The 13,478-nt window shown below is 41.7% G+C and overlaps 1 protein-coding gene across 1 annotated transcript in view; it reads left to right on the forward strand.

The window, feature by feature from the left end:
- Positions 1-13,478, forward strand: part of rxfp2a (relaxin family peptide receptor 2a) — a 98,599-nt gene that overhangs the window by 17,272 nt on the left and 67,849 nt on the right. Inside the window, exons 3-4 of the mRNA XM_034099061.2 lie at positions 5,454-5,537; positions 6,329-6,434. Coding sequence (XP_033954952.1) covers positions 5,454-5,537; positions 6,329-6,434 — 190 coding nt within the window. The remainder of the gene's footprint in view (positions 1-5,453; positions 5,538-6,328; positions 6,435-13,478) is intronic.

Here is a 13,478-nt window from a genome sequence, read left to right on the forward strand (position 1 = left end):
TTTAGTCTTCTCAAGCACCAACTATCAAATATCTCTCCTGATTGTTGGCACTTGACAATCACCTTCCCTGAATTGTATTCAGGTGTAACTAAAGTCTGCTTTAAGGGTTGTTTATATTCCACATCATTAATCAGAATCTGCAAAGTAACTAAACTAAATGTAGTGGAGTAAAAATACCAGGTTAACCTCTGAATTGTAGTGGAGTAGAATTACAAAGTAACAATGAGCTGTCGTGTGGGTATATATTAATGCTGCCCATTATGGATACAAGCGATGTTCACCCATTTAGTAATTACATGTTTTAAATGTGTACACAGACTACACACCAATGTGTTTCCTATCGCCTAAACCTCCAGGGCTGTACACAGTTTAATACTGTCAACTTCTACATTTGGGAAAAACGTCTTTTAAAACTACAATTCCCAGTAGAGACGTGCCATAGAGAACATGTTGCGAAACACAATAGCCAGCATGTGTAGTTCTGGTGGGGCGTTCGAGTCCAGTTTTGAATAGTCTGCCGTGGTTTCGTTCCATTTCAAAGAGCTTGACGCTCGGCGTAACCTCGGCGCAACATCACGGGGTTTGTCAACGAGACTGTAGTCCCAAACGATAGCTGTGGATTATGGGTAGTGTAGTGTCTTGGGCCATCCTAAATCTCGAAATGTCCCGTCTGTTTCTGGTGACTTTATTTACGGCTAAAAAGCATGCTAAAATGCCCAAGATTATAGAATTAAACGAATAAATAAAAACAAGGATAATTGTGTGCTATTGGTGAGTAAATAACAGTGTGTTATTTAGAAAAGAATAACAAATTAGAAGGAAGAGATTTTAAAAAATACAGATTTCAGTATTTTGAATCTCTAAACCCCATTTCTTTTCCTCAAAGACGACAAAAAAAGTCCGACATTATACGATTTAAAATAAAAACAAATAAATAAAAAGATAAAACACTGGCATGTAATACGTTAGAATAAATAGAATGGTTTTGAATAATAGATGACAGTAACATCTACTTCACTTTACAGCCCCGCCCACTTTTGGGGAAACCAACGCTGTCATTTGAACGGCGATCAAGCCTGAAGCCACAGAGCTCTTCTGTTACTGTCCTTTCTTCTTAGAGGAAGTACAGAAACACGTAACTCTGGATTTGTTTTAATGTTTGAGGTGCAATGAACGACACAGCAGCTTTTTGGCATGTTAAAACTATTATGTTCTGCCTCGCACATGAGAGTAACAGCTGGCGAAATTACAGCCTCGCCTACTGATTTTAATTTAACCATATATCGAGCCCGATTGTCGATTTCAAAGGTGTGCTCTAAAATGATATTTATAAATGACTATTATCATCATTATAAGCAAGACAATAAATGGCAAAGATATGTAGAAAATAAACGTATTTCAGATACGTTCATAAGGAACGTAACCTGGGAGAAAACATGTTTCTAGAAGATATGTAGAAAATAAACGTATTTGAGATACGTTCATAACAAACGTAACGTGGGAGTAAATACGTTTCTAGCTAAACGTAATTGAGAATGCAGTTTAGTTCTGTGGGAACGTAATTTTTAGGAGACAGGGTTGGATTTTAGAAGCAATTTAATCAAAAACTCTTGTTTCGAATATTTTTTTTAAAGCAATTTATTTTGGCATTTGCTAATATTTCACTTCAATACAACCACTTTTTGACATTTTAGTTAAGCGATACCTAATGTGACATATGCACAGACAGACAGTATATGGAAACAACAACGAATGCTACGCTTCCGGAGCAAAAAGTCTTTCTTTCCTGTGACCTCTGCAGCTCCTTGGTCATCTGGGGCTGAGCTGCTGGAGGGAAATCTTGTCACGACCATATTTTGCAATCTCGAAAACTGTGAACCCTCTAATAAGAAACGAGAAGGCTGAATGTGAGAAAAGGGTAACACTGTCAGCATCTAAAAAAAAAGATGTATTAAACGGTTTCATATTTTAAACACATTGTTTACATTACCATTCAAGACCAATCTCCTTATCTATTGAACAGTATATCTATTGTGTCAAGAGTTCACATTTTGAAAAGCAACTTATTAGCTTTCTGAGATTTATATTGGAAAGACAGCTGTTGGCTTCATATTTAATCAATCAATACGTGTTTCATCGCTGGAGACCCATATCAGACTCTTTTAATCTGATTTGCAATTTTAAACTAACTGTTCTAACTGTTTCATATCAGCTAGCTCAATAAGAAGCACAAATTAGTCTGTATTAATTATCCTCTTTTCCATCTTCCAATTTGTGCAATATTGCCTAATCAACAAGAATGTGAGGAGTTAGACGTATCTAATAATGTACAGTAAGTATCTTCCTCATTCTCTTCTAATGTATATGTTAATCGGCTAAACATCTTTAATAGAGTTCTTTGTACATAACAACTTTAAACACTGTTGTACTTGTTTCTGTGGACTCAGCATCGCTATACACCACGGGGAATTTAATGTAATTGTTGTGTGGGATAACAAGCAGTTTGCTCAGTGTGTGTGTCCTCCTGCAGAGCTGCTTGTCTCCTCAGCTGCAAATGACCTGCTATTTAATTCAAGCTCCGTTCTTTGAGATATACACACTGTTATATTTTAGTCACAGAAGAGATACTAAGTGTTAACGCTGACATGGAACATGGGGGTGTACTCTCATTGACCTAAGGAGGCGTATGGCGCAGTGGACTAGTGCGTTGGTGTTCGGATCAGGGGAGCACAGGTTCAAACCCCACTGCAGTCAGCATGTCGCTGTGTCCCTGGGAAAGACACTTTTACATTACATTGCATTTAGCTGACGCTTTTATCCAAAGCGACTTACAATAAGTACATTCGACCAGGAAGACACAACCTTGAAGAAAACAGAATCATATAAGGTTTCAAAGAGCCAATCGTTTCAAGTGCTACTCAACTGGCTTTAGATAAGCCAGCCCTTTATTAGTATATAAGTGCTCTGTTAGCAGTTCTTTGTTAGTCATTCTATCGCTCGAAGTGGAATCGAAAGAGATGAGTTTTCAGTCTGCGCCGGAAGGTGTGTAAGCTTTCTGCGGTCCTGATTTCAATGGGGAGCTCATTCCACCATTTTGGAGCCAGGATAGCAAACCCACGTGTTTTTGCTGATGGGAACTTGGGTCCCCCTCGCAGCGATGGTGCAGCGAGCCGTTTGGCTGATGCAGAGCGTAGAGCACGTGCTGGGGTGTACGGTTTAACCATGTCCTGGATGTAGGAAGGGCCAGATCCATTCGCAGCATGGTACGCAAGTACCAGTGTCTTGAAGTGAATTCTAGCAGTTACCGGAAGCCAGTGAAGGGAGCGGAGGAGCGGCGTGGTGTGGGAAAATTTAGGAAGGTTGAAGACCAGACGAGCCGCTGCATTCTGAATGAGCTGCAGAGGTCGGATGGCACATGCAGGTAGACCAGCCAGGAGGGAGTTGCAGTAGTCTAGGCGTGAGGTGACGAGAGCCTGGACCAGAACCTGCGTCGATTTCTGGGTCTTCCCCCCAAATTGCTCATTGTCGAGATTAATGATTTGCTGTTGAGTAACAATAGTGCTGTCTACTAAAACCCAGAAAGTTTCTCTAGCAATAACTGTGGAAAAAACAATTTAGCAGCACATGAAGCAGGAGATAATGTATAAAAAGAGCAGCTTAAAGAGTAATTTCATGAATTTATTTGGCATATTGTGCCCAGAATATGATACTCACCGCAGGGTCTTAGGATCTGTCAAAAATTATTTAACATAAGCTTTGGGCTCGGATAGGAATCCTTACTCATTGAAATATGTTCTTAGGCTTAGGGATACACTACTGTATGATACATTCAGTGACATGTTATGTACAAAACAAGAAGGAACATAGTAATGAAATAAAAATAAAGGGTATAGAGCAGTGTTTCTCAAACTTTTTCATACCAAGGACCACTTAACCAATAAAAAAACACTCGCGGACCACCTAACTCCACAAATATAAAAAACACATCGTTTTTCTAGAACAGATTATAAATCGCCTGATAATGGTACAAGCAAGTGGCAACATGTGTGATGAAGGTGTTGCGCTGGGCTATTTCATGCAATCGAAAGTGAAACTTAAGCTCGCTCCATTGCGGAGATATTCCCGCGAGGGTGCGGAAAACTTAAATATATTTATTTATTTCAAATATGAAATGTTACCAATATACTCACGGACCACTAGGGGGCACTCACGGACCACCAGTGGTCCGCGGACCACACTTTGAGAAGCACTGGTATAGAGTGAGCCGTTACGCGAGCATGGCTGACTATTACTTTTCTTTTTACAGAACAGAGGGCAATTTCATTTTGCCTTTCAATATAGTTGACAAAATGATTGCTCACCCACCATTTGCAATATTTCACCATATGAACTATGACACAAAAAGTTGTTTTTCTGAGAGTTTAAAACCCCAAAGCTTTGACCCTTAAGCAAAGAGGAACAACCATCCATCACATCTTCTCATTATCAACAGTGACTCTTCATAGCTTTTATCTACACTGAACAAAAATATAAACGCAACACTTTTGTTTTTGCTCCCATTTTTCATGAGATGAACTCAAAGATCTAAAACATTTTCTATATACACAAAATAACCATTTCTCTCAAATATTGTTCACAAATCTGAAAAAATCTGTGATAGTGAGCACTTCTCCTTTGTCGAGATAATCCATCCCACCTCACAGGTGTGGCATATCAAGATGCTGATTAGACTGCATGATTATTGCACAGGTGTGCCTTAGGCTGGCCACAATAAAAGGCCACTCTGAAACGTGCATTTTTGCTTTATTGGGGGGGTCTGGGGGGGTCCGAAAACCAGTCAGTATCTGGTGTGAGGGTTAGGGTTAGGGTAATGTTGTGAATCGAGTGGCCTGTGTTCGTCGTCCATAACATACGCCTGCCCATACCATAACCCCACCACCACCATGGGCCACTCGATTCACAACATTACCCTAACCCTACCCCTAACCCTCACACCATCTATACTGACTGGTTTTCGGACAATTTACCTTGATTCCAGCAACTTGATTATTAAATTCAACAACATTTTCAATCAAACTACATCCCTTAAGTGCAGTTACATTTTAAATAATTTGAAAGGTAATGACATTTTAATTTCATTTCAAACCTTTATTTAACCAGATTGGTCCCATTGAGATCATAGATCTCTTTTTCAAGGGAGACCTGAAAAAGACAAATAATGTCAGAGCAGTATTTTTAGATCAACTGCTGCAATTTCCTATGAAGCACATTTTACTCTTAATTCAAATGCATCATAACCTCATCCAACTGCAATAAATGAACAAGATAATATGCCTCGATGAAGGATTATCTTGTGCCTACCACATTTCTGTAGCCTTTACCATCCGTGTGAGTGATCGTCACTGGGTGTAATCTGTCTGTGCAGATACTATTGTCCTTGTTTGGCTTTGCAGGGGACAACTACGGCTGGGCGGACTCATTTGGTCGTACACTACAGGATGCAAAATATGTGGAACAGTACCTCCTAAATGAGTGTTGTAAGTGTGTGCGTAAACAATATGCATGCTTGAATGTGTTTAAGTATTTACTTTTGTATGAATATCTGTCTGTTATTGCTTTGATAAAATAAGGATCCTTACATTATACATTCAGATATGAGGATCATCATCTGATAAAGTAAAAGCTTGAACCATAAATACTTAAAGGGGCACTATTATGCTCATTTTCAGGTTAATATTTGTATTGTGTGATATGTTTACATGCTTTAATGTTCAAAAGGGTCTTTATTGTTCTCATACTGCCTGTGCTGCAGCACCTCTTTTCACTCAGTCCACTCTGATTGGTTAGCTGGCAAGCTCTGTTGTGATTGGTTAACCACTTAGAGGTTTCCAGGCCCCTAGCCTCACATACAATATGTTGTAGAGCTGCAGTGCTACATAGTGATTTTATTATGTTCCAGAAGTAAACCAAGGAGTCCAATAGAGGCGTTGCAGGCAGTGGGGGAGAGAAACTCCCTCGGTCGTGAACTTTGGGATTTTAGCCTTTGCAGACCATTTACTGTACATGCACAAAAACCTATATAACACACTAAAGTAAAAGAGAGAAAAGCACAAGAAGCATAAAGCATATCACTGTAGGGCCCTGGTAATAAGTCACAGGCATTTTCAATTTCAACAACTGTTCGATGATGAAAATTATTTCTGCACAATCAAATGTTTCATTTTGTCTCCCAAAGGAACACTTGTATCACTTTTTAACATTCTGTAATAACCTTATATATAATAAGAAACCATGAATGCATGTTTAAAGTGTGTGTATGTGTGTGTAGTGTTGCAGGAGTATCCGGAGAGTTGTGACTGCAAACAGACAGATGTGGTGTGTGTGGAGGTCAACCTGCAGGATGTTCCTCGGCTCTCTCCTAACGTTACCTGGCTGTAAGTATCTTCTCATTGTATTGATGTGTGTGTCAGTCTTTGTATACTTGTGTGTGACTACCCGTTGGAGTTTAAAGTGAAATCTCTTCAAAGCTCGGATTTTTTTTCTTTTCACAAAGCTATTTTAGTCCGGAATCTGGCTTCAGCAATGCAGTTTTCAGCTTGTTGTTTATGTTCCAGGGGGGTATACTACGAAGCAGGATTTTCGCTTAGCCGGCTAAATTCAGGGAAAACTCCGGCTTTCCGGTCCTACGAAGCTGGTTCTCTTTTTAGCAGGCTAGATCTCCATGGTAACTGATGCTGATGCTAACCTGGTCGGGACCAGGTTAGGTTGCAGGCTAAGAGATCAACTCAGTGAAAGCACTGCCTGCTGACCAATCAGAGCTCAGTGTGCGGAGTTTAAAGCGATCAAGTCATATTACAGGAGAAAGGAAATACAGAAAAGCTGCCGTTGCAGGAAAGACGGCCGGCAAAAATCACCGACTGTGTGAACGTCAACATTAATAGAATATCACCTCCATCTTCAGAGCAATCTGACTATTATAACATTAGCGTTAAGAAAGCTTACTTAAATATCTGCCACGACATAAGTAACCGGATCAGAGTAACATTAAGTACAGTCTGCGGCATATCACTTCATAATGTATCATATATCTCCTTATCTGAGTCAGCTGAGCCGTATCTGGCCGTGCAACACTCAGTGTCACATACTGTATGCAGAAGTATTATTTTAAGCAACACATTAAGTTGACGAAACACTCGAGTCAAATGTATTTAAAGTCAGATCGTGTTTTAGACGGGGCAGTGATATCATAAACCTGTTAATGTACGCATTCAAACACTTTTTTCTTTTACCAGCTGTATTCACCTTGCAGGTGCAGCTCTGTGGCTTTGATCCTGGATAAAGTGGATATTTAAAGTTTAACTTCTTCATATGTTGTTACAACCCGCCTCCCTACTTAATAGTAGTGGCTCGTGAGGCAGTCCGCAACATAAAACAAAAATACACAACACGTAGGCACTAAACTGTGATCGTACATTTATTGCCACAATACTAAAACATTACACTGGAGGACAGGTAGAACAAACAAAAAGACAGCGGGGACTTGGGCCAACCACACCACGGGCCGTAGGATCCAGAGCCTTCCTCCGCTACCCAAAATCACACAGAACCTAACGGGAGAAATAAAGCCGCGAAAACCTAACTCTAACACGTCCTCCAGGAAACACAACAAAAAGCAAAAGAGCTCTGCAACAGCAGAGACATCCGGAGTAGTGACCGGCCTCCTCCTTCTCCTTCAGTCTCCTCTTTTATGCGTGGGCTGATTGGCAACTGGGAACACATGCGCCGAGCTCGGCTGAGTGGCAACTGGGAACACCTGAGGAAGGCGGAGCCAGGTGTACCTGCACAGCAGAGAGAACAACAAAAGGGGGGCAGTACGTAACATATGTCTAATATTATAGTTCACTTTTCATTCAGGAAGTATGACGCTGTGCTGTCAGTACGCTTCTCCATGTTTGTGATTGGTCGAATGCTCCAGATACCACCCCTTTCATGTGAACGCGCACCTAACTAGATAGGACACGGCTGGCTTGAGCGATCCACTTGATAACCCGTGTCGTAGGACCGTTTAGCGAGAGCGCGTATGTTTTGGATTAGGCCAACCGGCTAACTCAAACATATCCAGGTTAGGTTGAACCAGCTTCGTAGTACAGGCCCCTGGAGATGTAGAGGCAGAGGCTTTTATTGTCAAAAGATGTAATCCTGTTAGACCCCTGTTAAAGGGAAAAGCACCAAAATCAGATTACCTCTAGTCTATAGCTATGTTTGCCTTCTAATACATTTTTGTATTTTTCATCATGGGACCTTATTTCGGAAAAATAATGTATTGAAGTCAATGTCATTTTGATTTCATTATCATTTATATGGCAATTTACTGTCAAAAATGATACCTCACAAGTTGTATTGTTGCATTTAAGTAAGCAGGCCATTTCACACTTACTTCTCTTCACTTTGAAAAGAGCAGTCAAGATAAAACAATAAAATATCAAAGTTGACCGTGAAGTTAAAGATCTGTAAACTATCTGACAAATAAACCACTATGAAAGGGCTAAATGGCAGCTAACACAATATAGAAATAGGATATTATTTACATTTAGTGTGCAAGAATAAAGGTATGTCCGGTGATATTCAGTTCCTCTACTTTCTACTATTGCCATTCATATAATTGTTGCAACAATTTTGCACTTTTTAATGAAGTTTTGGAAAGTTGTTCTGAAGTCATTTAGATTGTATTCTCATTTATATGGCAATTGTTACGGTTTGGGAAAGGTAGGACCCAAAAGCAGACTACAAAAAAGGTAAGTTGGTCTAGAAAACAAAAACGAGCTTTATTGTAAAAGCTGATGGCAAAAACACAAAGGAAGCACAAGGAAGATATAAAACAAAAAGCTGACGATGACTGACATGGAGAGTGACGGGAAAAACAAACAATGAACCGACACCGAACACAGGAAGAGACAAGACTAAATACAGGGAGGGGTAATCACGAGACGAGAAACAGCCGGGCAGGGGAGGAGAAACACAAAGGCAACAGGTGAACACAATCAGACAATTAGACACACCAGGGAAACTAACGACAGGGAGGAAAACACAGGAGCCTCATCCCAATACCCCTCCTCGACTCCTCCTTTCCCTCACTCGCTTCCCTTCCTTGCGCCTTAGCTCCGCCTCCGTGAGATGCGAGAGAGGGTCCTTCTCACTTCGGTTAAATGGATTCCTTGTGTCCCTCACTTGCGTCGTTTCCCTGCGTTAGTCCCTCCCACCAGGGAAGCATGGAGAGACGCAAGGAAACCACGAGAAGCAGGGAAATTAGTTTTAAGAGCAATGGGACGTCCTTTCCTCCGGGGCGTCACGTGAAACGACGTCCGTTTGTGATGACGCCGCACAGCTGATCGTCTGACAGCAGCTCTGTCCCCGTTGTGTTCACAAACTCCCCCGCCTCTGTTAGTACACATTTACTGACACAAACATTTGTATCATCTGTTGTAGACCCAAATACATTAAATCAAATAATAACTCATTCTCAAAAAAGATAAATGCCATTCTTAAAATGTATAAACGAACAATAGTTAGATTACTATTAATTTAGTAAAGTAAAGTTCCTTGTCCGTCGAACGAGACTCGAAGTGCTGAGGAAAGGCCTGGCGAGGCGGCATGGCTTTGATTTGAACGAGCCCTGTGACCAAGAGAGGTAACTCTTGAAAAGCATTTCAAGCAGAGTAAAGGGGGGGGGGGGGCGTTTTGGAAAGTTCATACACACTCATTGTCACACAAACACAAATAAAATAGAAATAAAATAATTGAGAGAAGAAAAAGAGATATATTATCTTCTATCAAAACCCAGTTAGATTAACATTCATTGGACTGCACACTTTGTTTGTTTGTTTGGATATGTAGCACATTAACATTTTAATAGCACTTAATGACTGACTGAATGGAAATGACAATAAATGAAAATGTAAAACGAAAAAAGCGATCATGAAAATGTTTCCAAAAAATGAATAAAATGATTTTTGACCACTTTGTTGTTCAGATATATCACATATTTGTAACTAAATGATACATGAATTGAAAAAAAACACGGTATAAACTGAGGAGGGACTCCCGTGAGGTTCATGTGTTTTCTTCACTCCGCTGGGAAACTGCTCTCATGTCAAGAAGCATCAGATCAGTGCATGCACTGCATCGTCTAATCAGTGAGCGATACACAGTAAGGGGGCGGGGCGAGTGTCTGAGGATTTCATCGAAGGATGGTCTGGTGGTTCCTCCATTATAGCTCCTCCATTATCGCTCCTCGCTCCTCGTTCCTCGCTCCTCTGGCAGAAATAAGGCCATTGGGACGCTACTCAAGATGGCGCAGACAAATCAACTTCCGGTGATACCGAGACCGAGGAGCGAGGAAATGAAAAATAAGAAAGTGAGAAGGGCCCCGAGAGACACGAGGAGGTGACGCGAGGACAGAGGAGTCCTCGGGTATTAATTGGGATGTCCTCGTTCACTCAAACGTCACTCTTAAACGACGTCTGTTAATGATGACATGTGCACAGCTGTATCCCCTCTCATCGGGCTTAACTGAATAACCCCTTAGAACCGGCCCATTTGTTGTTAAATATTTATTTAAATGAATGAATCTTTCTCTTGTTAGTCAAGGAATTCAATAGAGGTTTCCCAATACTCAAATTTCCCCTCCTTGACTCCTATCCTCAACTCCCCTCCTCGAGACTTGGTGCCGCCCACAGGAGATGCGAGCGGAGGACTGAGGAGGGGAACCGAGGAAAGAGGAGTGGAAGCAGCAGGCGGTTAGAGAAATGAGAACTCCTCTCCCCTGAGCGGTCATTTTAAAGAGATGTCCATTAATGATGACAGGAGGCACAGCAGCCTCTGTCTGATGGACAGATGTGTTCATGACCACTTATATATTTACTTTTAATTCATTCACAGTGCGGTATAATGAGACAATAACAGGCTACAGATGCGGATACACACACATATATTTATATAAATATATACAATTTCATAATAACGTAACACAATCAGAGACTGGATATACCCCCCCCCCCCCTCTCTCTGGTCGCTGAAATGGGGAATTGAAATTACGGGCCAAAAGTTGTACAAGTATTACAATTAAAAGTAAGCAGAGGACACCAAACCAACTGAGACCCGTCTGTCCGCCGCATCTACGCACTGTACAACACACACCTACACACTGTACCACACACACCTACTGCTCCTAAAGCATAATCAGGCTACAGCCGTTGTGTATTTTATTATGTGAAGCACTAAATGGTCTTAGAAAAATATCGACTCTTTGTCTGTAGATATCTACTAAACTACAGCATACAAATACAGAAAGTAATGTAGGCCTGTTATACTGAGTGATATATATTTGCACGGACCTCACAGCTGTTCTCACTGTAAACATCGCGTTGCGATGAAAGCAGTAGGCTTGTTTGAGACAAGCAAGACCTGCGCAGACCTGCGCAGTTGCGATCAACGTCTTGCTAGTGCATTGCATGATGGTTAGTCATTTTGTCCGACTTGCTCTGGAGGCTCGCCCACATGAGACTTTGAAATCTCGCGGGACAAAGACGCCCGCAGCCTTGAGAGCGAGGCGAGGCGGCGCAGTTGCTCTCCACGAGCTGCGGAAGCGAAATGCTTGATGGGAAACGGCTCGCTGGTATCTCGAGCTGAGCGCTCATTGGTGGTTTTTACCACGTGCTGCTGATGAAACTCTCCAATTGGCTGGCAAAAGTTTGTTGTTGTTTTGTGTCAGTTTTACGTCGCCACATCCATTCCCATTTTTCATCATTCATTTTTCATCATTGTTCCACAATGTTTATCATCATGAAATTAATATCTATATATTTTATACTATACTGCTTACCGTTTTCATACTTTATATATCTTAGCATATTCATACACACTGTTCATACTGCTCACAGGCTGATATCTAGTGTATTCATACCCCACTGTTCATACTGCTCACAGGCTGATATCTAGTGTATTCATTCATACCCCACTGTTTATTCATCATTCAATTCATTCTGTAGATTGTGTACATTACTTTCCACTTCACTGCTTGTTGCACCTGGTTTAGAAGCTAAACTGCATTTCGTTGCCTCAGTACCTGTAATATGTGCAATAACAATAAAGTTGAATCTAATCTTGAGCAGGAACAAATGTATTTACTTAGTACATATCTGACATTAACGATTAAACACATGTGTGCATTCTTTATAAATGCAAACCGAGTCAAGCCGACTCCGGAGGTGGCGGTATGCACCTTCAAGCTGTTTGCAATCCGCCAAAAAACCGAGAGAAGAAGAAAAAGATGAAGAAGCCGACTCCGAGCTGTCCGACTTCAGGCGAGCTTTTTGAGACCTCCCCCGGCTGCGATCGGCTACTCTCGTCTACTTTTGAGGCGAGCCGCAACGCGTCTCAAACAAGCCTAGTTACTAATATAATATCCAAGGGATGCATGCAGAGCTGTCATTGGCTTAGATAAGTCCGGCCGTGCGTCACGCCTCCACCGTTCCCGGAAATGCATCCGTGGAGAAGCCGTGGAGGATGCATCAGTGTCTCCTCGGTTAGAGCTCCTCCAGAGAGCCTCCTCGATGCTCGGTCCTCGGTCCTCGAAGTGCATTTAGAGAAATGTGATGTCCTTCAACATTCAGTGTGAGAAAAAGTTTTTAGAGAGTACTTGTCCATGGACAAGTGAGTTTGGCAATTTACTTGTCCGAATACATTTTTCACTTGTCCATAGCTATACTTTGTGCATGCATTGCTGCACCTATTTTAAATATGATTACATATCAACATAAAGCACACAAGAATCTAGGTTACTGTAGGTAACATTCTATTGTTTATTTTGTGGTGACACGTTATGGGACATAATTCACCTCTCTTATTGTGTTGCCACACGGACCCTTTAGTGGGAACACCTGGAGAGTTAGCCTCCATTCCTGCTAGCTCGTTAAGCAGAGCAGACGATGTGTTGACCTCTCTATATTTAATGGATAATAAAGAGTGGAACTCCGTTCTGAATACACCGCCTCCGACTCCCTTTTCCTGGCGCTACACTGGTGACCCTGACGTTTCCGAGAAAGTTTCCGGAAAATTAACGAGCATGGCTGAACGCGATGTGTTTGTAAAGCTGCCGGAATTCTGGGAGCACGCCGCGGAGGCATGGTTCGCACATGTGGAGGCGCACTTCGCCTGCCGACAGGTCCGTGACAGGGACCTGAAATACTACCATGTGGTAGCAGCGCTGGGCAGCTCTACGTCGTCCAGGTTGGTGGGATTCATCGCAGCCCCCCCACATCATGGCAAATATGAGGCGATTAAGGCCCTTCTCCTTAAGACATTTAGCTTATCTGCTAAGGAGAGGGCCCGCCAGTTACTTGACATTCAAGGCCTGAGAGACAGCAAGCCATCTCAGCTAATGGAGAAAATGCAAAATCTGCTAGGGGGGGAAGATCCCC

This window comes from Pseudochaenichthys georgianus, chromosome 14, assembly GCF_902827115.2.
Source record: "Pseudochaenichthys georgianus chromosome 14, fPseGeo1.2, whole genome shotgun sequence".
NCBI lineage: Eukaryota > Metazoa > Chordata > Actinopteri > Perciformes > Channichthyidae > Pseudochaenichthys > Pseudochaenichthys georgianus.